Source organism: Eulemur rufifrons, chromosome 7, assembly GCF_041146395.1.
Source record: "Eulemur rufifrons isolate Redbay chromosome 7, OSU_ERuf_1, whole genome shotgun sequence".
Lineage (NCBI taxonomy): Eukaryota > Metazoa > Chordata > Mammalia > Primates > Lemuridae > Eulemur > Eulemur rufifrons.
The window spans coordinates 156,658,430-156,681,774 of NC_090989.1; the positions used below are offsets into that span (position 1 = coordinate 156,658,430).

Here is a 23,345-nt window from a genome sequence, read left to right on the forward strand (position 1 = left end):
ATAACCTCCCCACGGACGCTTTCATCCCTGTTCCCTAGGGAGGCCACTCTTTCCTTACCACATCTGCCTCTACCCTGCCAAATCCAGCGGCCAGTTCTTCCTTCCACTGGATCTCTCAGTGTCATCTGAGGTGGCCGCCGTTGGCCTTTCGCTTTCTCTAAGCTTGTGTGCCACTAACCTCTGCTGCTTGTTTCTCCTGCCTCATGTGCTGGTCCTTCTCGGTCCCTTTGGCTGGGTTCTCCTGTGATGTTGATGGCCCTACCGGGCCCATCTCTTAATTGCACTCGACAGACGCCACCCCGTGTGATCGCTCCTTGTCCTGGGCTTTTGGCTGCATCTGTGCACTGCTCACTGCTGTGTCTGCCTGGGTGTCAAACAAGCACCTCTGGCCATGCAGGTGCAGAGGGCACACTGGGCCTGCCCATCCCTCCTGCTCTTCCCTTGTCTTGTCTTACCATCATCGGCCCAGGGGCTCAGCCTCATTTGGAAGTCCGCTCTGTCTGTCCCTCACCGGCACACTACTAGCAAGTCCTGTCAGTTCCACCTCTGAAATGACCTCAGGCTAGGCCACATCTCATCCCCGCCACTGCTGCCACCCTGTTCATGCCACCATCTGGCACATGCCCCAGCCCCCACACCAACAATATCCTGAGAGATCTTTTAAAAATACAAATCAGATCATGTCCCTTCCATGCAGAAAACATTCCTGGGTCTTCCAGTCACACATGGATTAAATTCTAGATCCCCCACACAGGGTGGCAGAGTTGGGTTTGGGCTCCTATCCAGTTCTCCAGCATTATCTCCTGTCCCCCCCTCGTTTGTTCACCCTTTCATGTGCTGGGACCACTTCTGGGTCTCAAATACTCAGGTTCTCTCCAGCTTCCAGGCCTTGGTGTTAGCCACTCTTTCTCTGCTTGGATTTTTCTACCCTGGATCATGGTGTAGCTGCCCCTCTTCACTCTGGACAAGGTCCCCAAGGAGACCTCCACTGAGCACGCCAGCGAAGGCAGACCCTCTGGCATTCTCACCATTGCTTGGCCACTGCCATCATGCCCTTCAAAGCTCTGGTCACCACCCACGGTGACTTTTTCCCATGTTGATCATTTGTCCTGTTGTAATGTCATCTCCATGAATACAGGTACCCTATCTTCTCACTTCTGTATCCTCAAAGTCCAGCACAGTACCTGATGCACAGTAAGTGCTGAGCAAATGTGTTTGGAATGAAAAAGAGCCCCAGTGACGACAAGTCTAGTTGACCGGAAAGAATAGGTGAGCGGAAGAAAAACCAAGGGGTCAGGAGGTTCTCTTGGCCTTGCCCTCTGTCCTGCAGCTCTAGAAAGGGCAGCTGTGCTTTCTCCTCCCAGAGTGGTGCTGGCAGGCCGGCCGTGGGCCACAGCCTTTCCTGGGGCACAACCTTATCATGGGCCCATGAGATAAAATCAGATACCTGGGTGGGGCGTGATGGAAGTCACGTCACCTCAGAACCACGATTCGGTTCCTTCCTGCTCCGGAAACAAGCCCCAGCATTCCCAGCTCTGTTGCCTCGCAGAAGCTTTCAGGGCTTTCTATTGTCCCTCACATTCCCACGCCCGGGCTCCCTCCACCCACTTTCCTTCAAATGGGATTGTTTTCCTCTAGCTGGGCTGATGTTTCTGCTTGAATGCTGAGGAAGGCCCACTCTTTCTTCGTGAGACTCAGGACCAGCAGAGCCAACAAGGCCCTTAGGTGCACTCCCCTCCTGCTTCTTGGGTTACAAGAACGAAGCATGGAATGATCTGCAGGAAGTAGCTGAGATTTGTGAACTGCTTCAAAATGAGAGGTTTGGCTTATTTAAGCAACTCCAGTGTGAAACTGCGATGTCATGAAACTTCTCTAAGAATATTTAGAAGCCGCCCCTTCTACACTATCACACTGAGCTGGCGCCTGGGCCTGGAATCGGGCTGCAGCCTCCTCAGCCACGTCCTCCACCTGCTGACCACGGGCCCCGCACAGTGAGCGAGCTTCGGGCCTTGGTGAAGATGGGTAAGCAGGATCCGAGCATTCTGCACGCCGAGGAAATGCGCTTCCTGAGGGAGTGGGTGGAGAGCAGGGGGGGGTAACTAGCACCTGCTACTCAGAAAACTGAATCAGAAGAAAATACTAAGGAAGAAAAAACAGTAACAAGGTGGAGGAAAACATACAGGAAGAGGAACCATCAAGTGAGGAAAGTGATCTAGAAATTGATAACGAAGGTGTGACTGAACCAGACCCTAGATGCCCCTCAAGAAATGGGAATGAAAATGGAGAGAGAACCGAGGAGAAGACGGGTCAGGCAAATGATAAGGAAGTGGCTGCCACTGCGGCCCTAACTGACGGTGAACTACAGAAGGCCATTGACTGTTCACAGACGCCATCAAGCTGAATCCTCGGTTGGCCATTTTGTACGCCAAGACAGCCAGTGTCTTCATCTAATTACAGAAGCCAATTGCTGCCCTCCGAGATTGTGATAGAGCCATTGAAATAAATCCTGATTCAGCTCAGCCTTACGAGTGGAGAGGGAAACACACAGACTTCTGGCCACGGGGAAGAAGCAGCCCGTGATCTTGCCCTTGCCTGTAAACTGGATTATGATGAAGATGCTAGTGCAATGCTGAAAGAAGTTCAACTAGGACCCAGAAAATTGCAAGATATTGGAGAAAGTATGAGCGAAGACACAAATAATCAAAGAAAGACTAGAAAGGATTAAGAGGGCTGGAGAAGAGCTTGAGAGAGCCCAGAGGGAGGAAGAAGCCAGGGGACAATCAGGAGCTCAGTATGGCTCTTCTCCAGGTGGCTTTCCTGGGGGAATGCCTGGTAATTTTCCTGGGGGATTGCCTGGAATGGGAGGAGGCATGCCTGGAATAGCAGAAATGCCGAGGCTCAGTGAAATTCTTAGTGATCCAGAGGTTCTTGCAGCCATGCAGGATCCAGACCAGACGTTATGGTGGCCTTCCAGGATGTGGCCCAGAACCCGGCAAACATGCCAAAATGCCAGAGCAACCCAAAGATTATGAATCTCATCAGTAAATTGTCAGCCAAATTTGGAGGTCAAATGTGATGCCCTTCCAACAAATAAATCCCACGCCGAAGGAAAAGCAACCTATGTCACCTAATAGATGTGGCAATCACACAAACCAGTGCACCTCTGACCTCATCAAGAAAGCTGGGTGCTTTGAAGATAATCCCTACCCCTCTGCCCACAAGCAGCCGAAGCATTTTGCAGTGGTTTGCCCTTAGGGCATTCATTCAGATAATGTTTTCCAACTAGAAATTACAATCTTTAGACACTTTTTAACCCTTAAAAATATTTAAAACTAATTAAAAGGGTGTGTTAATTCCTAACAAAAAATTTTAAAAAAAGAATACTTAGAAGCCTAGGGCATTAAATAAAGTGTCCTAGAGGGAAAAGGGTGAGCTGTATTTTGAAATCCTAGTAGATGGACTTTGCTACATTGAGGCTTTCCTCCCATCGTTTTCCTCAGTCTTGTGCCCACACCTCTGCTTGTCTAGTAGCCACTGCTCCCCAACACGGGGCCACAGCAGGTCTGGGCCTTTCCCAGGAGCCCTGGTCCTGCTCCCAGGGAGAGCTGCTGTCCCCAGCTTCATGTGCCTTTGATTCAACCACATCTGAACCCTGTCAGTGCCCTGTCCTAGGAGGATCATTCTCTGGGAGGAGAGAGAAACACTGAAGCCGTATCAGCTGATGGTCATGCGTATAAATCCCATTACCTAGTAATGACAACTGAGGCCCTGCTAGGTTTTTCAGACCTTTGTACACATTACCACTAATCCTTACATCAGCCTGCAGAGCAGCTCTGGCCATTCCCATTTGCAGATGAGCAAACTGAGGCTCCTGAAGGGAAGGCCACCTGCCCAGAACACCCCAAATGGAATGCAGGCCCAGGCAATCTGACCTGAGGCCTAGCTCTTTCCTGGTCTTGCAGAGCCGAGGCAGTGTTAATGGGCGAGGATGGCTGGCAGTGCGGAGGAGAGGGCCTGGGGCCCGCCGTGAGTGCCCTGCCCGATACAGTGCAGTGGGAGCTGCCTCCCACCCAGCCCCAGACGGGCCCAGCTCTGACCGCCTCTTCAGGACCTGAGACAGTAGAGCTCTGTCCTCTGGTCCCATAGACAGCGCAGAGCCAAGTGCCATGGACCCCAGACTCACCCAAGCCAAGCCCAGCAGTCCTACCACAGCCACAGGCCCCACGCTTCATCTCCAAAATGTTCTTCTGAATCCCCAGCCCCAAAAGCACCAGGACTATGGGCACGCGTGAGTGGGTGGCTAGATGGAAGTCCCACCTGGAACTGCCAGAGGCAAACTTGGCTATCTTGAGAGGGAGGCAGGTTGTGCTTCCTACATGCAAAACATGGTTCCCTGCACAGGGCCCTGCTTGCTGCTTCTGCTGCTGGTTGTGGCCAGAATAGTGTCAGAGCCACTCAACAGGGGACTCCCCCAGACTCCAGCCTGGGAGAAAGGACTGCTGTGTTTTCTTTTCTTCCCAGGCATCAGCCAAGGGGATGTGACAGGTCAGGTCAGAGCCCACGTGGGGCTTCACAGGTAGGTCAGAGACCCTCCTTCTGTCTTCCAGATGAGCAGATAACAGGGAACTCCAGCCCACCACAGAAGCCCCTGGCCCAAGTCAGAAAGAAGAAGGTAGCCAATACTTTCCTTGCGGCTATGGCTATGCCTGGAGGGCTGGAGGGAGGGCAAAAGCAACCCCCCTGAAGGTCTGCCCACAATCAGGCTACAAAATTAGCTGTCTGCTGCCAGCTCCAACCCTCCCCTCCAGAGGCCCTGAGTGGCAGAGCAGACCCCAAACTGGCCCGGGCCAGTCAAACCGGTTCAACTCTCCTGCAACCTGCCGCAGGCCTAGCTCTGTCAGCTGTCTGGGCTGCGTTTCTCCCTTGCCCCTCAAAGGCCGGTGTGGTTGCTGTGATGGTGTAGGCAGCCAGCCCAGGACAGGGCCCCTCAAGGGCCCCAGGCCTGACATTGCTCATGGCTCCATGTGTACTTACTGGGTACAGACCCTGACCTCTCCAAACATTGGTCTCTTCTCATCAGGGCTCCTAGCTGTGTCCTTAAATACACACTGTATATCAAAAATAGAGGCGCACACACTCCATCCTGATCAGATGTGGCTGTGTCTCCACACTAAGCATAATCAGCTCTGGGAGGCAAGAGCAGGGAAGGAGGCCCCCACCTTTGCAGCCAGGTGGCAGCTCACCTAGGTGTCCCTTCAATATCAGTACAGAGAGACCCAGCGTGTGCCTCTGGGTGGAAAAGAAAGGGATGGATTATGAGCTCAGCCTAGAATCTTCTGTGGCTCCCAGCTCCCTGCGGCAGGGATGCACCCGCAGACCTTCCTCTCCCCAGTGGGAAGCGGCCCTCTTCGCCAAGTACAGACATGGCCACAAGAGGGCGCAATCACCCCCCAAACGTGCCACAAATCCATGTTTTCCTTAACATTTTAGAATGAATATTCCCCTGAGCTGCAGCCTCTCGGGACTTTGCTGGGGTCCAGAAATGAACCAGGCTGAAGGTTCCCTGCCCTCAAGGCATTTTCAGTCCAGTAGGTGGAAGGGGCAAATACGTGAGCCCAATACACAGCAGAGGAAGGAGTGCTGGCCAGGGCTGGCCTGGCTCTGCTCAGGAAGGGGAGGGCCGGGCTCTCCGGAGACCTTCCCCTGCTCTCTGGGAGGGACCAAGACCACATTCAGCGTCCATCATCAGCCCTCCCTGAAAAGATGCCCAGGAACAAAACTGGCCGTAGCAGCTTCTCTCCCCTGCAGACCTTTGTCCTGTCTCTGGCAATTTTCCCAAACCACCCCTTTCCCCTCTTCACTTCATGAAGGCCTGGAGAATTCTCTCTCCCTTCCCTCCTCCCACCCACACCTCCAGTGAGCACACGGTCAGCCCTCTGGCCTCCGGTGGCATTTATTGAGTACCTGCTCTATTCCAGGTCGGGCTAGGGGGACCGGTGCGGGCACAGGCACAGCCGTGGGCTGCAGAGCGAGGCGGGAGAGGGGGGCGAGCGTGGACGGGGCTGGGCGGCACCGTGGCTCAGGGCTATTCGGCCGTGGGTCCGCGGCAGAAGTTCCGGTTATAAAAGTGGCGGTTGTCCCTGGTCAGGGCCATGCCCAGCTGGGCCCAGAAGCTGCCCTGACCGCTGGGCTGGTGGGGCCAGAGGAGGACGCTCTGGCGGCAGAGGCGCTGGCGCAGCCGCACGTAGCGGGAGCGGCCGGCGTCAGGGCTCAGGATCACCAGCACCACCACGTCCTTGCGGTCCTCCAGCAGGCGCTGCTGGGCCAGCAGGAAGCTGGCACGCAAGAGGCCACTGACCCGGTCCGTGTGGGCCAGCACAAACAGCGTCTTGCGGCTGCCGTACACGGAGGCCCACAGGTTCTCAAAGAGTGTCTTGCCCGGCACCCAGTCGCGCTCCTCCAGGCACAGGCGGAGTGCCCGGCGCCCACGGTGCTCCTCCAGCCGACCCCGCAGCTCGTTGTACACCCAGTCGGCCACAGCACTCTGCGCCTTGTCAAAGACCACGAAGGCATCATAGGGCAGGGTGTCCTCACCCCACCGTCCCCACCGGGGAAGCCAGGCCAGGCACAGGTGGAAGCAGTACCAGAGGTCCCAGCCGCAGAGGTGGTGCAGCATGGGCACAGCCAGGCCCAGAGCCACAGCCAGCAGTGAGAGGCCAAAACAGTCCCAGGAGAGGGTCTCGTCCAGGCAGAGGCGCAGGTCCTGTGCGAAGATGCTGCGGCCCTGGAGCTGGCCCGGACTGCCACACTTCACCCGGCTGGGCAGCCCAGGCACGGCTGCCTGCACCTCCAGCAGGAAGTCCACGAAGGCTGCCCCACAGGCGCAGTGCAGAGGGTTGGCACTCACATCCAGTATTTTCAGGGAACTTGCCAAGGGTCCAAACCAGGAGGGCTCCACCGTCTTGAGGGCGTTGGCACTGAGGTTGACCTCTCGCAGCTCCACGGCCAGGACAAAGAAGCCGGTGGCCACGAAGCCGATGTTGTTGCCGCTGAGGTCCAGCCTCTGCAGCCGAGTGCCAGCAGGCAGGGTGCCGTTGGTCAGGGCCTTCAGCTGGTTTCCCGCCAGGTCCAGGGCTTCCAGGTTGGGCAGGAAGGTGAGGCTGCTCCACTTGAAAAAGGCCAGGTGATTGTTACGGAGACGCAGCAGCTGCAGACTCTTGGGGAGGTTGTACAGGTTGCGGGACAAAAGGGTATGCAGGCGATTCTGGGACAAGTCCAGCCGGACCAGGCCTCTCAGGCCTTGGAAGAAGCGGAGGTAGAGGTCTCCCTCGGCCCACATACGGCTCAGGGCATTGCCGCTGAAGTCCAGCGCGCGCAGCGAGGTGCTGCAGAGCTGCTGGGACACACGGCTGTGGATGTCGTTGTGTGCAAGGCTGAGGTAGCGCAGGGAGGGCAGCTGGGCCACGAAGCTGAGGTTGTGGCCCACACCCTGCATGCTGAAGGGCTGGCTGTTGTAGCTGAGGTCCAGGGCCTCCAGGCGTGGTAGTTCTGTGAACGAGCGCCCGTGGTACAGGTCCAGCTTATTATGAGACAGGTCCAGCATCCGCAGCCTGGTCAGCGGCAGGAACTGAGAGCCGTTGACTGCCTGGGAAATGCTGTTGTGGCTCAGGCACAGGCACTGGAGGTGAGAGAGCTGGGCAAACATCTCCGGCTGGACTGTCACCAGGTTGTTCCTTGAGAGGTCCAGGGTGAAGTTGAAGGTCTTACAGTTGGGCATGAAGTCCTCAGAGCTGGGGGTGTCCAGTGGGCCTGGAGCAAGGTCCCCAGGCTGCAGCCAGATCTTCTCCTCGCCATCCGCCTCCCCCATGGTGGCCACCAGCTTTGCAGCTCCACTAATGCGGTTGTCAGACAGATCCACATAGCGCAGGCCAGGGAAGGCCCCAAAGATGCTGAGGTTGGCCTGGTTGATGAAGTTCATCTGCAGACGCAGAATCCGGAGCATGGGCAGCTGGGCCAGCGGCCGGACTGTGGTCTCATTGAGCAAGCGGAAGAAGATGCCATGCATGTCCAGCTCCTGCAGTGAGATCAGGCTCCCGAAGGAGGACGCCAGCTGCAGGTGGGCAAAGGACACCCTCTTTTGGTAATTGAAGGACAGGTTGAGCTTGCGCAGCTGTGCCAGACCCTGGAAGGCCTTGGTCTTGGTGATGCAGTCATAGAGGAAGTTCTCACTCAGGTCCAGCACTTTGAGGTTGCCCAGACCACGGAACCATCTGACGTCAAGCCTGGAGAGAGAACTGTCCTTCAACACCAGGCCTTCAAGATGGCTGAGGTGGCTGAAAGTATCAGGATGTAGCTGGGGGAAGTGACGCGGGCACTCCATGCAGGGATTGCGGGCATGGTCACAGCGGCGGCAATTTCCGCCCACATCAAGCACACGCAGGCCAGTCAAATTGGCCAGGTCCCCCGGCACCAATTTGACAATGCGGTTGTAGGACAACAGCAGATACTCAAGGCTGGGGGGCAGGTTGCGGGGTACCTCTGTGAGGTTGTTGTACTTGAGCGACAGGTGAGTGAGGTTGCGCAGGCCAAGGAGGGCGCCTGGGGTCACATTCAGCGCCTGCCTGCAGGGGTTCTTGTAATAGCAGTTGCCGTCCATGTATAGGGAGCGCAGGGCGTGCAGGCCCGCGAGGCTGGTAACATCCAGCACCAGGATGTTGGTGCGGCTCAGGGACAGGGACACAAGGGATTTGGGCAGGGCGGGCACAGAGGTGATGCTGTTGTAGCTCAAGTTCAGCTCCTCCAGGGTGGGCACAGCCAGGAAGGTGTGGGGCTCGATGGTCATGTGGCAGGGGAAGTGCATCGGGCTGAGGCCGACCGGCGGGCAGTTCCACTTGAGATTGAGACGCCGCAGGCTGGACAGGTGGGCAAAGTCAGAGTCACGGAGGTGGTGGATGCGGTTGGAGGACAAGGAAAGGCTGGTGACGTTGCCACGGGGTGCTGCCGCGGAGAAGTGGGGCACAGACTTCAGGAACAGCCAGTTGCAGTTCACCTGGCCACGGGGCTGGAGCTCACAGGGGAGGAAGGCAGGCAGGGTACCCAGAGCCAGGGCCACAGCCAGTGCCTCGGCCTGCACCAGCAGAGACAGGGGGTGCAGGGCACCGCGGCAGGAGCCCTGTGGGGTGGGGGTGGGGCTGTGTGAGTATCCAGGCCCCAGCTGCACCTCCCCCCCTCCACTTTGTGGGGGTCTTTCAGCAGGGCTTCCGCCCCTTTCTCCAAGCCCGCCCCGCCCCACGGAGCTTCCTCCCTGGCTGCTCAGCCCCTTCCCCCTCCAAGTCTTATGGGGAACCTGAGCTCGGCCTCAGACCCAGCCTTTGACTCAGAATCGGGACTCAGAACTGGTACTGAGACCTGGAATCCAGTTCACGATTTGGAGCTTTCACTCATAACCAAACCCAGCTGGACAGGAGGGCCAGGCATGGCGGCCAACAGGCCCCGGTCCCCTCTCCTCAGAGGCCAGTTCTCTTTCCTCCTGAGCAAGGTGGCAGCTGGCTCCCTCCCCTCCTGCCACTCCCAAGTCCCCTCTCTGCCCTCTGCCAGCCTTCCCCAATCCCTCCCACTGCCCAGCTCTCTCACCCTCTGCCCGCCTCACCCAGCCGGAGAGCCCTTGACCTGCTATGGTTAGCAACAGATTGGGGGGCCAGCCCCAGGCGCATGTACCTGGGCACGTAGCCCCAGCCCTGCCACTGCCCGAAGCCTCTGGCCTCAGCCTCCTCGTGCCCCCAGTGGCTTTGGTCTCACTGCTCAGAGAAGAGTTGCTGCTCTGATGTCTTCAGGCTTCACTGAGTGTCCCCAGGACCATGTGGGTGACAGCCCTGCCAAGTCTACCTCTCTGCCCATCCCTTCCCAGGCCATCGCCTTCCCCAGGGGGCTGAGAGCTGCTGTCCTACCATGATGGGAGTAGGGTCTGCTCCAGAGGGTCTGGCTGGCAGGCTGAGCAGCAGCTGCAGGGAAGGATGCTTCGCCCTCAGAGCACTCTGGGTCCCTTCCCTCTGGGGCCGCAGCAACTCAGACAACAGAGGAAGTGAGAATTTTAAAACAGCCTAGTAGCTCCCCACCAACTCCTGCCCATGGTGAGGGGGCCAGGGTCCCATGAGTCAGAGACCATTTGCATAGTCAGGTGGCAGAGAGTCCCTTCACCCCTTCCTCTTTCCACTCCCCTCCCAGACAGCTTGCATCCCGCCAGGGCCTCACACCTGTCCTCTGGGAAGTCCGGGGAAGAACTAAGGCCCAGCCCAGCCTAAGGGCAGTGAGAGACTGGGACACACCTGCCAGGCCCTCCCCAGTCCCAGGAAGACTCTTCACCCTCATGCCTCAGCCCCTGCCCATGGCTGGCACTCTCAGGACATTGGCTCCCCCACCCGTCCTTTCCTGTCTCTGCAGTGCCATCCCCAGTGTGTGGGGGGGCTCGAGTGCAGGGGCAGGGGACAGCTCGAGTGGAGGCTGGGGCTGCACCTGCCTTCACCACAGGCTTGCAACCTCTTCCCGGAACAGGACTCCTCTTTTGCATTTCCAGGGCTCCTGCAAGGCGGGCACACCGGCCCAGCTGGGACTCCACTCATCCTCCCCAGTGGCTCTTCCCATGCCCCTTCTGCCCTAGGTGATAGGAACTCAGCACACTCAGACCCACAGCCCCAGGGTGCCCCCGGACACCTCAGCAGGTCCTGCTGCCTCCACCTGCAGAATCTGCCCACCACCCACCACCCACATGTCCACCAGCGGGTTTGAGCCGCCATCGTCTGGCCTGGACCTGTACAGGTGCCGCTGCCTCCTGGCTGCCCTGTCCTGCTCTCCACCCTCCACCTACTCAAATAGGCCCCTGCAGGGTCCTGTTCAAGCCTAAGTCACACTGGGTATCTCCTCTGCTCAGAGCCCTTCATGGCTGTCTCTGAACTCAAAGCCACAGTCCACATAATGGCCAGCAAGGTCCTATGGGACCTGGCTCCCACTGCCTCCCTGAGCTGTCCCCATCTGCCTGCGCTGTTGCTGAACACCCAGGCACTCTCCCGCCTCAGGGGCTTGGGGCATGCTGTTCCCTCTGCCTGGGCGCTCTTTTCCCAGACTCTCACCTGGGACCCCCTTTGCTTCCTTCAAGTCTCTGCCCCCATACCACCCTCTCAATGGTGCCTTCCCTGACCTTCTTATAAACCTCCCCCCCAGATCTGGCACCCCTGAGTCCTTTTGCCTGCTCCATTCTTCTCTGTCTTAACATTTTTTCAACTGCTGACAGACCATAGCACTGGGTTTTCATGGTTCACTGCAGATTGTCTTATTCTCCTGCTGGAATACCACCTTCTTGAGGGCAGGCAGCTGTTGTCCGTATACCCAGGTCTCAGAACAGTGCCCAGCACACAGTAAGTGCTCGATACTTGCTGAACCTATGGGTCCCCAACACTCAGCCCTAGACAGGCACAGAGAGGGTGTCTCTGAGTGAAGGTTGAATGAATGAACGAACAAGGGGGGCTGCTGTGGGGAAGAGGCGGGCTGCACATTTGCCACTGGGCTGCTCTCAGGCCCACCTCTGGCCAGTGTCACAGTGGGCAGGGCCATGGTGCCAGGTGGCCAGCTGGCTCAGCAGCGTGGGGTGATGGCATCATCTTCCTCCCCCTGGGAGGCGATGGGCAAGGACAGGCCTCCTCTGGGTCCCGGCCAGAGTCCCGGCTCTCCTCCCTGCAGCCCTAGGGCCTTTAGTAGGGGTTGAGAAAGGCCCAGGGATGGGCCACTGCCCTGAGCCAGGGGAGAGGGCAGCGCCCACTCAGCGCCTGAGCTGCAGTCATCAGCCCCACACCCCATGCCCCACGCCCAGCAGCTGCCCTGCCTCCCCCAGGGGCAGGAAAGCAGGCGCTGGAGGGAGGCTGATGAGCTGACAGAGAAGTGACAGATGAGTGACAGAGAGGTCACACACAGACCGGAGACACCCAGATACAGATGTCCACAGCCTCAGCCCCTTGGGGGCGGGAAGCCTAGTGAGAAGAGCCCCTATCCAGGTGGGAGGCCGCATAATCCCAATGCAGACCCACGTCCTAACCCCCCGAGCCCGTGAACATGTGACCTGACATGGTGAAAGGGACTCTGCAGACATAATGAAGTCACGGATCCTGACATGGTAGGTTGCAGGGGGCAGGGAAGATGAATGCAATCACCAGTGTCTCTTCTAAAATGGAGACACAGAGGTTTAACTAGAGAAGAGGGCCACGTGACCACGGAAGCAGAATCAGAGAAGGCGCCTCTGGCTCTGAAGATGGAAGAAGGGGCCACAAGCCAGGGAATGCAGGCAGCCCTAGAAGCTGGCAAGGGCAAGGAACTGGATGCTCCCCAGGCCTCCAGAGGAAGCAGCCCCGCCAACACCTTGATTTTGGCCACGTAGACTCATTTCAGACTGCTGGCCTCCGAGCTGTAAGAGAAACTTGTGGGTTTTTTGAAGCCACTGTTTGTGGTAATCTGTTACGGCAGCCACAGGACAAGTACGCCCAGTTCCCCCACATCACAGGGGAGGTACGCCTGCTCCCGGGCAGGGCCCTGTCCACCAGGACACCCGGGCAAGGCCTGTGCCCTTACACGCAGACACGGCCCCTCCCACACACCTGCAGCCAGGAGTGTGGGGGCTCCACCTGCCAGGCCGACAGTACCCCCGAGTTGGGAGAAGGCAGTTTTATGCCCAGGGCTGCCCGATTCCCAGGGCCAGAGGTGGTCTCCCAAGGCCAGGCTCAGTCTTGATTTAAAAATATTTTATTCTTTAGAAAATACAGCATTCAACCATCCTGTCCTGCAGTGACCCAGCCCTTGTGGCCAAAGACTTCTGGGCTGTGCTGGAACCCTAGTCTCAGTGCCCCTGGAGGCCAAGTTCATGTCAGGCCCCCCACCCAGCTCCCTTGAGCCAGCCAGGCAGGGCCTCCCCAGACACCCTGGGCACAGAGATGAGAGGCAGGGACAGCAACATGGAAGGGTCACAAAACACCAGCCTGGTGGCCCTCAGAAGCTGCAAGTGTGTTCAGCCACCACCCCTCCTGTCCCACGGGAAGCGGTTTCCTGGAGCCCAGGATGGGAAGAAAGGAGGTGGCAGGGAGTGGCAGTGTGGGTGGCCCCACAGTCCACACGGCAGCCCGGCTCAGGTCCAGCCACCTAGCTGTCATCCCCATTCTCGCCGGGGCCACGGATGAGGCGCTTGTGGCCCCGCTTGCCACCAGGGCCTTTGGGCTTGGCGAAGGCCTGCTTGAAGGCGTGTTGCTTGGGGTGCACCTCGTCATAGAGGAACTCGGCCGTCAGCTCTGCGCCATCACCAATCTCAATCTGCACGGGGCAAGGCAGTGGTCACCCCGATGGTGGGGCCCCAACACACACCACCCTTGGTAACCACCCCTCCCGGGGCACCCCTTGATCTCTCGTACCCCAGCCCTGGATTTTCCCCCAAGAGATCCCACTTGGAATGCCACCCCCAGGACCAAAATCTTGTACTCTGCCTGCCTGAGTCACCCCTTTGCCACCCCCAGGGAAAGGAGAAAATGTGGTGGGCAGAGCTGGGGCTCGTCTGTGCCACCAATCAGCTGGGCAGCCTTGGGCAAGGCGTGTCTCCCCTTGCGCCTCAGGTTCCCCACGAACGACACAGCAGCAATGATGCCTGCTCTGCCGTCGTCTCAGGATTCCAACGCCACACGTTGAGGTTGGGGTGACTGGGAGCTGGGGACAGGCGCCCACCTTCTTGGAGATCTCCAGCTGGAAGTCCTGCTCCACCGAGTCAAGCAGACGGCTCTTGCAGCTGGAGTAGAGCATGCGCTCCTTGATGCTGCACTTGTACCCCGGCATCGAGTAGATGAACACTGCGGGCAGGGGGGAGGGGGAGGGGAGGTGAGCCTGGGTGGGCCTGGGGAACCTGCTGACCTTCACCTCCAGAGCAGGCCCACCCGGCTGTAGACCAGCCCTGCCCTGCCCAGCCACAGGCTTGGCAGCCCCGCTGTGGTCACTCACCCACAGACTCAAGGGGGTCCCCCTCGTGGGTGTGCTTGTAGAGGAAGAAGTGGTAGCGGGGAGTATCTCGGGGCACCCGTGAGGGCAGCTGGGCCACATCGGTGGGTTCTGTGTGCACCAGTTCTATGGTCTCCCGCTCCAGGTCCAGCTTCTGCCAAGGGGCGGGGGGAGAAGGAAGGTACCGGGTTGGGGAGAGCCCAGGCCCACTCTCCCCACAAAAACCCCTGAAGTAGGACTGGCTGGCAGCCTGCTTGTGACCCCCCTCTTTCGAGACTCTCCCCAGTGGCTGCCCCTCTGTGGTGATCCCTCTGAAGAGGCCACTCCTAGGCTCAGCCCCAATTCTGCCCCTTTGAAGGCCCTGCTGGAGAAGGCACTCCCACCAAGGGCAGTGGACGGGACTGGCACGCAGGGTCTTGGCCTCAAGGAGATACTCTGGGGCCCCTGGGGGTGCCCCTTGCGAGGGAGGAGCCATTCTGCTTGAAAGGGGCAGCCTGGACCACTGGGGCAGGAGGACCTGCCGGGAAAGGGGTGGTCAAGGGGGCTGCAGAGGCAGTCTAGACAGGAAGGGGTCCAGGGCTGAGGGGGCAGGGCGTATCTGCGTATACAGTGGCTGCACCCAGGCGGAACAGGGGACGGCTGGGGTGGACGGTGTGTTCCCATGGACATACAGGTGAGGTGAAGCGGGCAGGCTGCAGGCTGAAGGGAGCAGGGGAGGGGTGCCAGGGCAGGGGATGGGCACCCACCAGCTGGATGTAGTTGACGATCTTCTGCCTGAGCTGCTGCAGTGCCCGCTGGGCCGCGGGCTGCAGGGGGAAGGCGAGGCCCTGCAGGGTCTGCTGCTTGCTCTCCACACTGAGCTCTGTCTTCACCTGGGGGCGGGGCACGGTGAGGGCGCACAGGCACTGCCAGCAGGGCCTGGCGTGACCCTGAGGGCCCTGGCTGGGACTCCCGCCCACCCTGTGCAGCATACCCACCTCGTTGATCCGGATCTGCTGAAGCTCCCTCTCCGCCGAGGTCAGCGGGGCGGGTGCCGCACAGGAGGACACGTGCTTCTGATACCCAGCGAAGGAGAGGTCGTCCTGCGGGGGCAGATGCAGACGCGCAAATGGGCACCTTGGGGTGGACTAGAGGAAGCCCACTGAGCACCCCAGCTTGCAGCCCCTGGACTCCCCCAGCCCTCCCCATCTTGCCCCTGAGCCTGGCACTGGCTCTGTGACCCCACACAGTGCCCCACCCTCCGTGGGCCCACGGAGTCCTGGCCTTGCAGCTACCTTCACAGTCCCGAAGAGCTCATCCTTGATGTGGCCTCCCCCAAACTCCTTTTTCACTGTGGCCCGTGTGGCCGCGTACAACATCTTCAGCCGCACCTGAAGGCAGGGCCAAACCATGGGAGCCCTCTGGGCAGAGCTGCCTCTCCGGGAGCAAGCAGGAGCCTCTGGGGGACCTGGTCTTCCCACTGTGCCCGCACTCCCGGCAGAGGGGACAGCACAGGGCCTAGGATATGGCGGGGTGGCTCCCACCAGCATGGGCAGCCCAAGCTCCGGGAGCCAGGCTGATGCTGCTGCAGGACCGCTAGGGATCCGGGCTCCAAGCACAGGGCTTTGTCCCTCCCTCAGACTCTCTGGGCCAGGGCCTGATATCTCTTCCCTCAGCCTCCCTGGGTCAGGCCTGTGTCCCCCCAAGGCTCCCCAGGGCAGGGCCCTCCCAACTCCCCACTGGCCCTGAGCCTGGGCTTGGGCAGGGGTCCCTAGGACTCACAGGGGAATTATCAGGCGACCAGGCTAGGAAGAGCCACTCGAAACCCTGTGCGTTCTGCGAGTCGAGGCGGTAGAGCAGGTAGCAGGGCTCCCGGGCGTCTAGCAGCGGCAGCACAGCCCTGTCATAGTCCTGGTCCCAGCGGCCCACCGGCTCCTGCCAGGCACCCAGCACGAGCTGCTCTGGGGGCAGAGGCCGGGTGAGCTGGAGAGTAGCCATCTCCCGCCTCCACCTCTGACTGTGGACTCGTCCTCGTCCTCGCCATGCCTTCCCGATCCGGCTCAGACCTGCTGGCCACCTCCCCCCACCTTCCCTGGAGCGCCGCCCCCCACCCGGGCCCCGAAATATGAGGCTGTGTGCTTGAATCAGTGAGGGGGTGAGCAGGGCACAAAGCTGCTGGCAAGGGTTGCTCCCTCCACACATCCCGAGCACAAACAGCGACACGCAGCCGTGTGCCACAGCCACCAACAGTGCAGCCCCTCAAGGACACCCACACACCTAGGTGCTCCTTTGTACCCCACCCTACTGGCACAGCCACTCAGTGCACAGTCCCCAAGGCGCCACCTCCTGCTCCCTCTTCCCTCGGCCCAGGGCTCAGCAGAAGCCCAGCAGACCCCTCTCAGGACAAATGTGCTGAGGGGCGTGGTGTCACAGCCCAGGCCACAGGAACCCACAGGGGCAAAATCATCTGGGAGAGAGGGAGGCAGGGGCTCCTATCAAACCCTGCACAAACAGGTATCCTACAGCCACCCCACCAGCTGTAGTCCCCTCCCCAAAAAGTCACAAACCAAAAGCAGCCAAATTCTTAATGCCTGGTCACCACCAGGCCTGCCACCTCCTTGGCTGGTGCAAAGTGGCTGAATGGGGCATCAGGCTGGGCACACACTGGACCTACCAGGCTGCACCTGTGGGCTGGGACCTCAGCAGGGCACCAAACGCTAGCCCAGCGCGCACAGGCCTAGGCTGGAGGAAGAACAGGGGCAAAGGGGAATTCAGCCTGGCGGGGGGTCCCAGCACCTGACCACCAGGCCCTCCTCATGGGGGCAGGGCTTCAGCTGCCCGGGAACCCTGATATGCCAGGCCCACCAGTCCAGCTGCCTCTCTGCGGGCCTCCGCCTCCTCACCTGCCCACTCAGACCTCAGATGGGCTCAGGGTTGAAAACCAGCAGCCACAGGCCAAGCTGCCCCCACAGCACGGTCAACATTGTTTAATTTGTTAATATTTTCAAACCGGGAAATTTTATATAAGTAGAATTCACAGCTTCTCCAGAAAAATCAGGACCTCTGGCCACACTGGGGCCACACTCAGTTGGAGATGGACAGCGACTGCCTGTCGGGGGCTGGACCCCCCTGGGCGCTCCGAGGTACCCCAACAACTGTAACGCAGAACTGGGATAAGAACCTGCCTAGAGATTCCTCCTGCTTAAAATCTGCAGGCACATCGTGTCTGGGGGACAACAGGGGGCGCTGAGGACTGGGGCCAGTGAGTGCAACTGCCTCTTTAAGCAGGGAAGGCTGTGGCCTGCTGCCCCAGGAGGCCTTCACTCATGACCTGCCACAGTGACCCCTACCCAGCCTCTGAGGGCATCTGAATTCAGGGACCCTGGGCAAAGCCCAGCACAGCTGTGGCCGTAAAGCCTGGGATCAATTATGGGTCTCGGCAGACCCTGCTTTGAGCCAACTCAATATATGAAAAGCCAGCTGAGTACCAAGCCCATCTGGGCAGCCACCCAAAGGACCACTCTAGCATGGCTGCTGAGAAGGGCTGAGGGACCCCTGAGGGGCCTGGCCCACCCCCAGTCCCAAAGTCTGTACCCCTTACCTCCAGGGACAGTCCCTTGGCACTGAGAAAGAGGAGTCCTCTACCCCGAGCCCCCGACCCAGCCTCAGCCTAATCCTCTGCCTCCTCAAACTCGCTCCACTGCAGGCTTCAGCCCAAGCCCCTGCACCCCCAAACAAGGTCCTCAGCGTCCAGGCTGAGGCCCAGCCAGGAATCCTCCCGTCCTGCTCTCAGAATGAGCCAGACACAAACCCCTTCTCCCCACTATAGGGACACTTCCCAAAGGAAGGGTCCGGGCACCTCCTTTGTTCTCCCCAGGCCAGGCCTGCAGACCACGAGCAGATGGAGGCGGGTGGCACTGGCCACGCAGGCAGGGCCTGGACTCACTCACCCCTTCCTGACCAGGCCCAACTCAGGACCCTCGCAACCTCCAGGGCTGGGCAGGACCCCAGCTCCAGTTTCCTGCTCTGCATAACAGGAGTGACAATCATGCCCACTCCCAACGCTCCCCTGTGAGGCTCCTTTAGTGAGTGACCTCACTCCCATTCCCAGACGGGGAAACTGAGGTCCTGAGGGGGCTAGATGGCCAGCACCCACCTTTCCCCACCCCAGAGGCAGCTGGGTCCAGCCCCTGCCTCTGCCCCAGCCCATGGTGGGTACTCACCATCCTCAATGACGACTTTGATGAGCCGGACAGAGCCAGCCCGAGCCTTGGCAAAGAATTCCTTCAGCTCCTCCGTGGCTATAAGAACAAGAAACATGGTGGGGGATGAGTAGGCAGAGTGTTCAGGGACGGCGAGTTCAGGATCTGCTCTGTCCTGTGGAGTCTGGTGGCTGAGCTGGGAAGCGGGTTAAATACGGCCCCCCATGTGACTGGGAACCTGAGACGGCCACTGCACATAAGCTCCCAAATTTAGCCAGCAGAGGTGGCAGGCGAGTGGCCCGCTGGCTGGGAGAGGTCTGGTGACAGGTGGGGTAGGCAGGGATGGGACAGCCCACCCGAAGATGGGGTGGACTCTGGGGCAAGCCAGGCCAGCCACAGAGTGAATGGCCCCCACCTGTCCCTTGTTCCCCAGAAAGGCCCAGTACTGGGCTGTTCTGGGACACTCTCAGCACTGTCATATCTACAGACAAAGGAACACACAGACAAATGCCCCCACTGTGCACTGACCACCATGTCCATTCACACACACACACACACACACACGTGTTCAATCCAGCATGTATGAATGCAACACATACTACACATGTGTGATATGGGAACATAAGTACAAACACCTTCATATGTGAGCACTCAGCTGGTCAAACATAAATGGACACACATGTTTAGACATGCAGACACACACGCAGGTACAGTCTCCAGGATGCTAACAAACACACACGCAGACAACTGCAGAGCTTGGCTAAGACATGTGCAGGCAAGAGGCTGTACAAAGTGTATGCAGAAACACGCACACACGCATGACACATGCATGCACATCCAGCCCCAGCCCGCCAGCCAGGCCGCCTGACCCTGAGAGGCCGTGAGGAGCCACCGCCAGCCCCGGCACAGCCCTGCCAGGAAGCAAGAAGCCCTCAGCCCTCAGGCAGTAGGGAAGCCTTCCTGGAGGAGTGGCTCCCTGGAACTCCCCAGAGCCCCCATCTTGGGCCTTGGGCCGCATAGCTGGAAGGTGACAGCCAGTGACCAAGGACCCAAGCATAGAGATGAGGATCATGGCCAGAGCAGGGAACCATGGGAAGTCACACACCCACCAGGTGGATCCACCATTAGTGGACAGGGAAACCAAGGTCCATGTGAGGAAGGGCTCTGCTTGGGGCTCTGGGTGAGTGGGGCTAGGCCAGCATGACCTTGAGGTTGCCCAGGGGTCAGGAGAATTCCAGCAAGAACACGGCTGGAAGGCTGAGCTCAGAGAATATTTATAGGGCCAGGACTGGGCAGTCCAGGGCCGGGCGGGGGGGCCTCTAGGAAAACAAACTCTGGTCTCGTCCTCAGGTGCCCCCTTGCAGGGTGACCATGAACCTGAGACCTCAGGCTGTTTACTGCCCTCCAAGGCCACTCGGTGGGCAGGGGCTCAACTGAGGGCTCAGAGAAGCATGGCATGGAATTGCAGGCAGGTGGATACAGTCCCACTGGGCCAGGACAGAACTTTCCATTGGCAGACCCCAAGATTGACCTCTGGGGATCAACCTCTCCCTTAGCTGTGTGACCCCTGACCTCTCTGAACTTCAATCTATAAAATGGAAATAATATCCCCAAACTCCACAGGGCTGTGGTGAGGAGTAAATGGGAGAAAGGGCTCGGTAATGGGGGCCTCTATTAAGAACAATTAATTCTTATTACAGTAATAACAGCAGGGCAGGAGGTGCTAAGCTGCCCTTCTACCTGCTCAAACCTTCCAGGAGGGAGGCCAAGAAGCTCCCCCAAGGGAGAGGCTGACAGGCCCCTTCTGGTGTTACCAGGGCAAACTAACACCCCAGCAGGGGAAGAGACATCCCTCCCCACCCCATCCCTAGTGCCTCCCCAGCCACCATCAATAATCCAGAGGCCAGGCCTGGGACACCTGAGCCTCTGTCATCAAAGATTCATGAACAGCCCCCCCACCGTGCCCACCCCCTCAACTCCAGTGAGCCTCAGGTTACAGGTCCCTCCCGTGCCCTGCTCCGAGTCAGCAGATCCACATCTATGGCCAGGACAGGACTGGTACCTGGTCCTCCAGGGTGATCTCTTCCGCCAACTCTCCGGGCCAGAAATGGGAAGGACTGGGCTGCTCCCAGGCATGAGGGCTGGGGGGGGGGGCAGCCCAGTCCCCACTGACCTCCTAGGCAGGCCTGTCTCAATGTATAGGAAATGAGGGAGTGAGGCAGGGCCCCAGCTACCACGGGGAGCGGGGGAGGGAGGTTGACTTCCCAGGATACCCCCCTACCCACTCTCACAGGCTGAAGGCCTGGAGGCAGCAGCTATGACCAGACAAAGAGGAAGGAAGGCGCAGGCCAGGCACAGTTCCCTCCTGTGGGGCTGTCATGAAGCCTACCCCTCCAGCTTCTTCCGGAGAGAGGCTGGCCCATCTGGTGGGAGGCTGGCCCTGACCCAGGCCCCTGCCTTTTCTGGTCCTGAGGGGTGGTGGGTGGAGGCGGGGCTAGGGAAACCCTTCCAGGGCAGTCCAGCCACCAAGCAACCACAACCTCCTGCATGAGGGATTGCTTGCGGTCAGGCAGGTCGATGGTGGTAGCCCCAGGCAGGGGACCCTGGTGTGGAGGAGGAGTGGCTGATGGCCAAACCTACCAGGTTGTCTGGGCAAGCAGCCTAGGCCTTCCCCATGGGCCAGGCAGCCTTCCTAGGCCAGTGACAGATGGGGACACTGAGGCCCTAGTAGGGTCAGGGCACCTGGCTCTGGGCCATTGCTTCTCTCCTAGCCTGTCCCAGGAGGAAACCGGGACCCATGGGGAAGAGTGTGTGTGTGATGCTCTGGGCTGGTGAAGCTTCCTGGGCATGGGGGGTGGGACTGGGAGCTGGCCTGGATTCTCTAGAGCCAGGACCCTCCCCCACAAACCCCATATCTGCACACTCTTCCCTGCCTCCAGTCTTGAGTTGGGACCTTCCAACCCTGGCTGGGGCAGACTCGGGAGATAACAGTGGAAAATGAGAGGGAGGTCAGAGGTCAAGGTCAAGGTCAGACTGGTGATTCTCCCCAGCCCACTTACAGAGCCCTGTCCCAGGTTTTCCCCAGCCTAGCCTGGAGGAGCATATGAGGAGTCTGGGAGAAGCAAAGCTCAAGGCCCCCTCCTCACACAAATACCCAAGCCCATACAAGTCATACAGACACATCCAGCACATGCATCCATGGCAACAAATGCACACTGAGGTGCGCCCCGACTATGCACACACACAGACACCCACAGACATGTGCACACTGCCATGAAACACTGATGTCTAAAGATGGTCCTATGCAACCTACCCAGTGTCCATTCAAACACTGCTAGTGCATGTGCATGAATGACCCTAGATGTGCACAAGCAAGTCATATCCAGATGTGCACACACAAGACTATACACAGAAGACATGTGCACATGCGTGTACACTCCCCCAGATGTGCACATCTGGTACACCCACCCCCAGAAAGGAACAAAAATATACAGATGGGCACACACAGACATATCCACTTCCAGGTGGGCAAACAGATACTTCCACTCAAGCTGTGTAGGTACATGTACACCCACTCCCAGCTATGCAAAGCAAGTCCACACTCCCCCAGATGTGCCCAGCCTAGGCAACCCGCGGCTGCAAAAGAGAACAGGAAGCTTCCCCCGGCTGGTGCGGGGAGGAGGGAGGGGCCGAGTGCCGGGGAGGGGGTGCCTGAAAGCTGAGACCCTGGGTCCTATGCACGCCCGCCATCCGCCCTCACCGTGGATGCCCGTCTGATGTGCCATGGCTCTGCGCTCCGCTCCGCCCGCGCCGTCGGAGCCCTCCGCTTGGCCCTGGCCCCGCTCCGCTCCCCTGGACCAAGAACAGAAGGAGGATGTGGCGGCTGCTGCCGAGCCTCGCGCAGCTTCCCGGGCGGTGCCGCAGGACCCGCCCCCAGCGGCGCCCCGCCCCCGACAGGCGAGGCCGGGAGGGGCGGGGACTCGAGGCCGCGCGTGCGCGCCTCGGTCCGGGTGGGTCTGTTATCACCGTGTGCGCACGCCTGCGCGTGCGTCTGTCTCGCAGGTGGCCGAGCGTGCGTGGGCGTACGCTCGTGTGTGTATGTGAGCCCTGATCGTGGTGGTGGTGTGTGGGTGGCTTGCATCCGTGCGGGTGCGCGCGACAATCTGTGCGCCCCAGGCCAGATGGGTTTGCGAGTAGGGGCGGATCCGTGCGGATCCAGGTTTGTGACCAGAATGGGGGTCTGCGTGTGGGTGTTGTATGCGCCATCCCTTTCCCAGGGGACCTTTACTGAGCGTGTCCCGTGGGGCACTGGGACCTGGGGGTGGTCATGGCCGGCGGCCTTGCCCTCACGGTGGGAGCCCAGACCCAGTCTAGAAGGCAGCCAGCAGATGAACAGTGTCTGTGGGGGCCAGGCCCCTGCTCAGAGAATGTTGAGGGACTTCCAGGAGGAGGCGAAATTTGGGCAGAAACCTAAAGGGGAGAACAGAGCAACCCAGCCGAGTGGAGGAAGAAGTTTTCTGAGAAGAGGGAACTGCACATGCAAAGGCCCAGAGGTTGGAGGAGGGCCAGAGCTTGCTGAGCCTGAGGAACTTCCCACCTCCTAATGAACTTCTGTCTCTATCCCCAATAGCCTTGCCCTCCTGGCGCCAGTGCCAGCCTGTTCTGTCAGCCAATGTACTGGTATCATCCAGGCCAAGGTGATTGAGTCAAGGATGAGCATATGACCCCAGTTGGCCCCAGTAGAGCCTGTCCAGGGACTTTGGCTGGGAAGACTGGCAAGCAGGCCACCTTTTTGGGCTGGGGTTGCTGAGACATGATGAAGTATGTGGCTTGCCTGGTATCCGGCCCCAGCTTGAGCTCTCCATTTACTGTCCTGCTACCCAGCCCTGACTGGGTGACACCGAGGCCTCCTCTGGGCACTGAGTTTCTCAACCCAAGAGTCCAGCACACTCCAAATTGAAGAGTGTTCTTGTTCATCTTCCTATACACACCCTGAGGCCTGGGCCTGTGTAGTCTGCTTACTACCATCACTCCAGCACTCAAAATGGAAAGTAGAACTGCTGTGTCGCCCTGCAGCTTGCCCTGGGAGAACTGTTCGTGGGCAAGGCCCCCCACTCTGCGCCCTGCCAATGCAGAACTGTTGGT

The 23,345-nt window shown here is 59.3% G+C and overlaps 2 protein-coding genes and 1 pseudogene across 2 annotated transcripts; 1 reads left to right on the forward strand and 2 right to left on the reverse strand.

Moving 5' to 3' along the window:
* The first annotated feature begins 391 nt into the window (after positions 1 to 391).
* Positions 392 to 3,021, forward strand: LOC138385843 (putative protein FAM10A4; annotated as a pseudogene).
* A 2,918-nt stretch (positions 3,022 to 5,939) lies between these two features.
* Positions 5,940 to 10,073, reverse strand: TLR9 (toll like receptor 9). The gene is made up of 2 exons (XM_069473692.1): positions 9,948 to 10,073; positions 5,940 to 9,172 (listed from the first exon to the last, which is right to left on the reverse strand). The coding sequence occupies exons 1-2, from the start codon at positions 9,948 to 9,950 to the stop codon at positions 6,086 to 6,088; spliced, it is 3,090 nt and encodes a 1,029-aa protein (XP_069329793.1). The 5' UTR covers positions 9,951 to 10,073; the 3' UTR covers positions 5,940 to 6,085.
* Positions 10,074 to 12,770: 2,697 nt separating this feature from the next.
* On the reverse strand, positions 12,771 to 22,129 carry TWF2 (twinfilin actin binding protein 2). Its single transcript, XM_069473693.1, has 9 exons — positions 21,961 to 22,129; positions 18,222 to 18,299; positions 15,781 to 15,959; positions 15,294 to 15,389; positions 14,997 to 15,101; positions 14,766 to 14,891; positions 14,023 to 14,173; positions 13,753 to 13,874; positions 12,771 to 13,347 (listed from the first exon to the last, which is right to left on the reverse strand). Exons 1-9 carry the CDS (start codon positions 21,983 to 21,985, stop codon positions 13,180 to 13,182), a joined length of 1,050 nt encoding a protein of 349 aa, XP_069329794.1. The 5' UTR covers positions 21,986 to 22,129; the 3' UTR covers positions 12,771 to 13,179.
* Between the last annotated feature and the right edge of the window lie 1,216 nt (positions 22,130 to 23,345).

Excerpts from the sequence above, each read along its gene's own strand:
- TWF2 (XM_069473693.1), bottom strand. The coding sequence starts at position 21,985 with ATGGCACATCAGACGGGCATCCACG. Across the intron at positions 14,892-14,996 it reads AGCAGATCCGGATCAACGAG|GTGAAGACAGAGCTCAGTGT; the intron begins GTGGGTATGCTG and ends CCCCGCCCCCAG. Across the intron at positions 13,348-13,752 it reads AGCTGGAGATCTCCAAGAAG|ATTGAGATTGGTGATGGCGC; the intron begins GTGGGCGCCTGT and ends TGCCCCGTGCAG.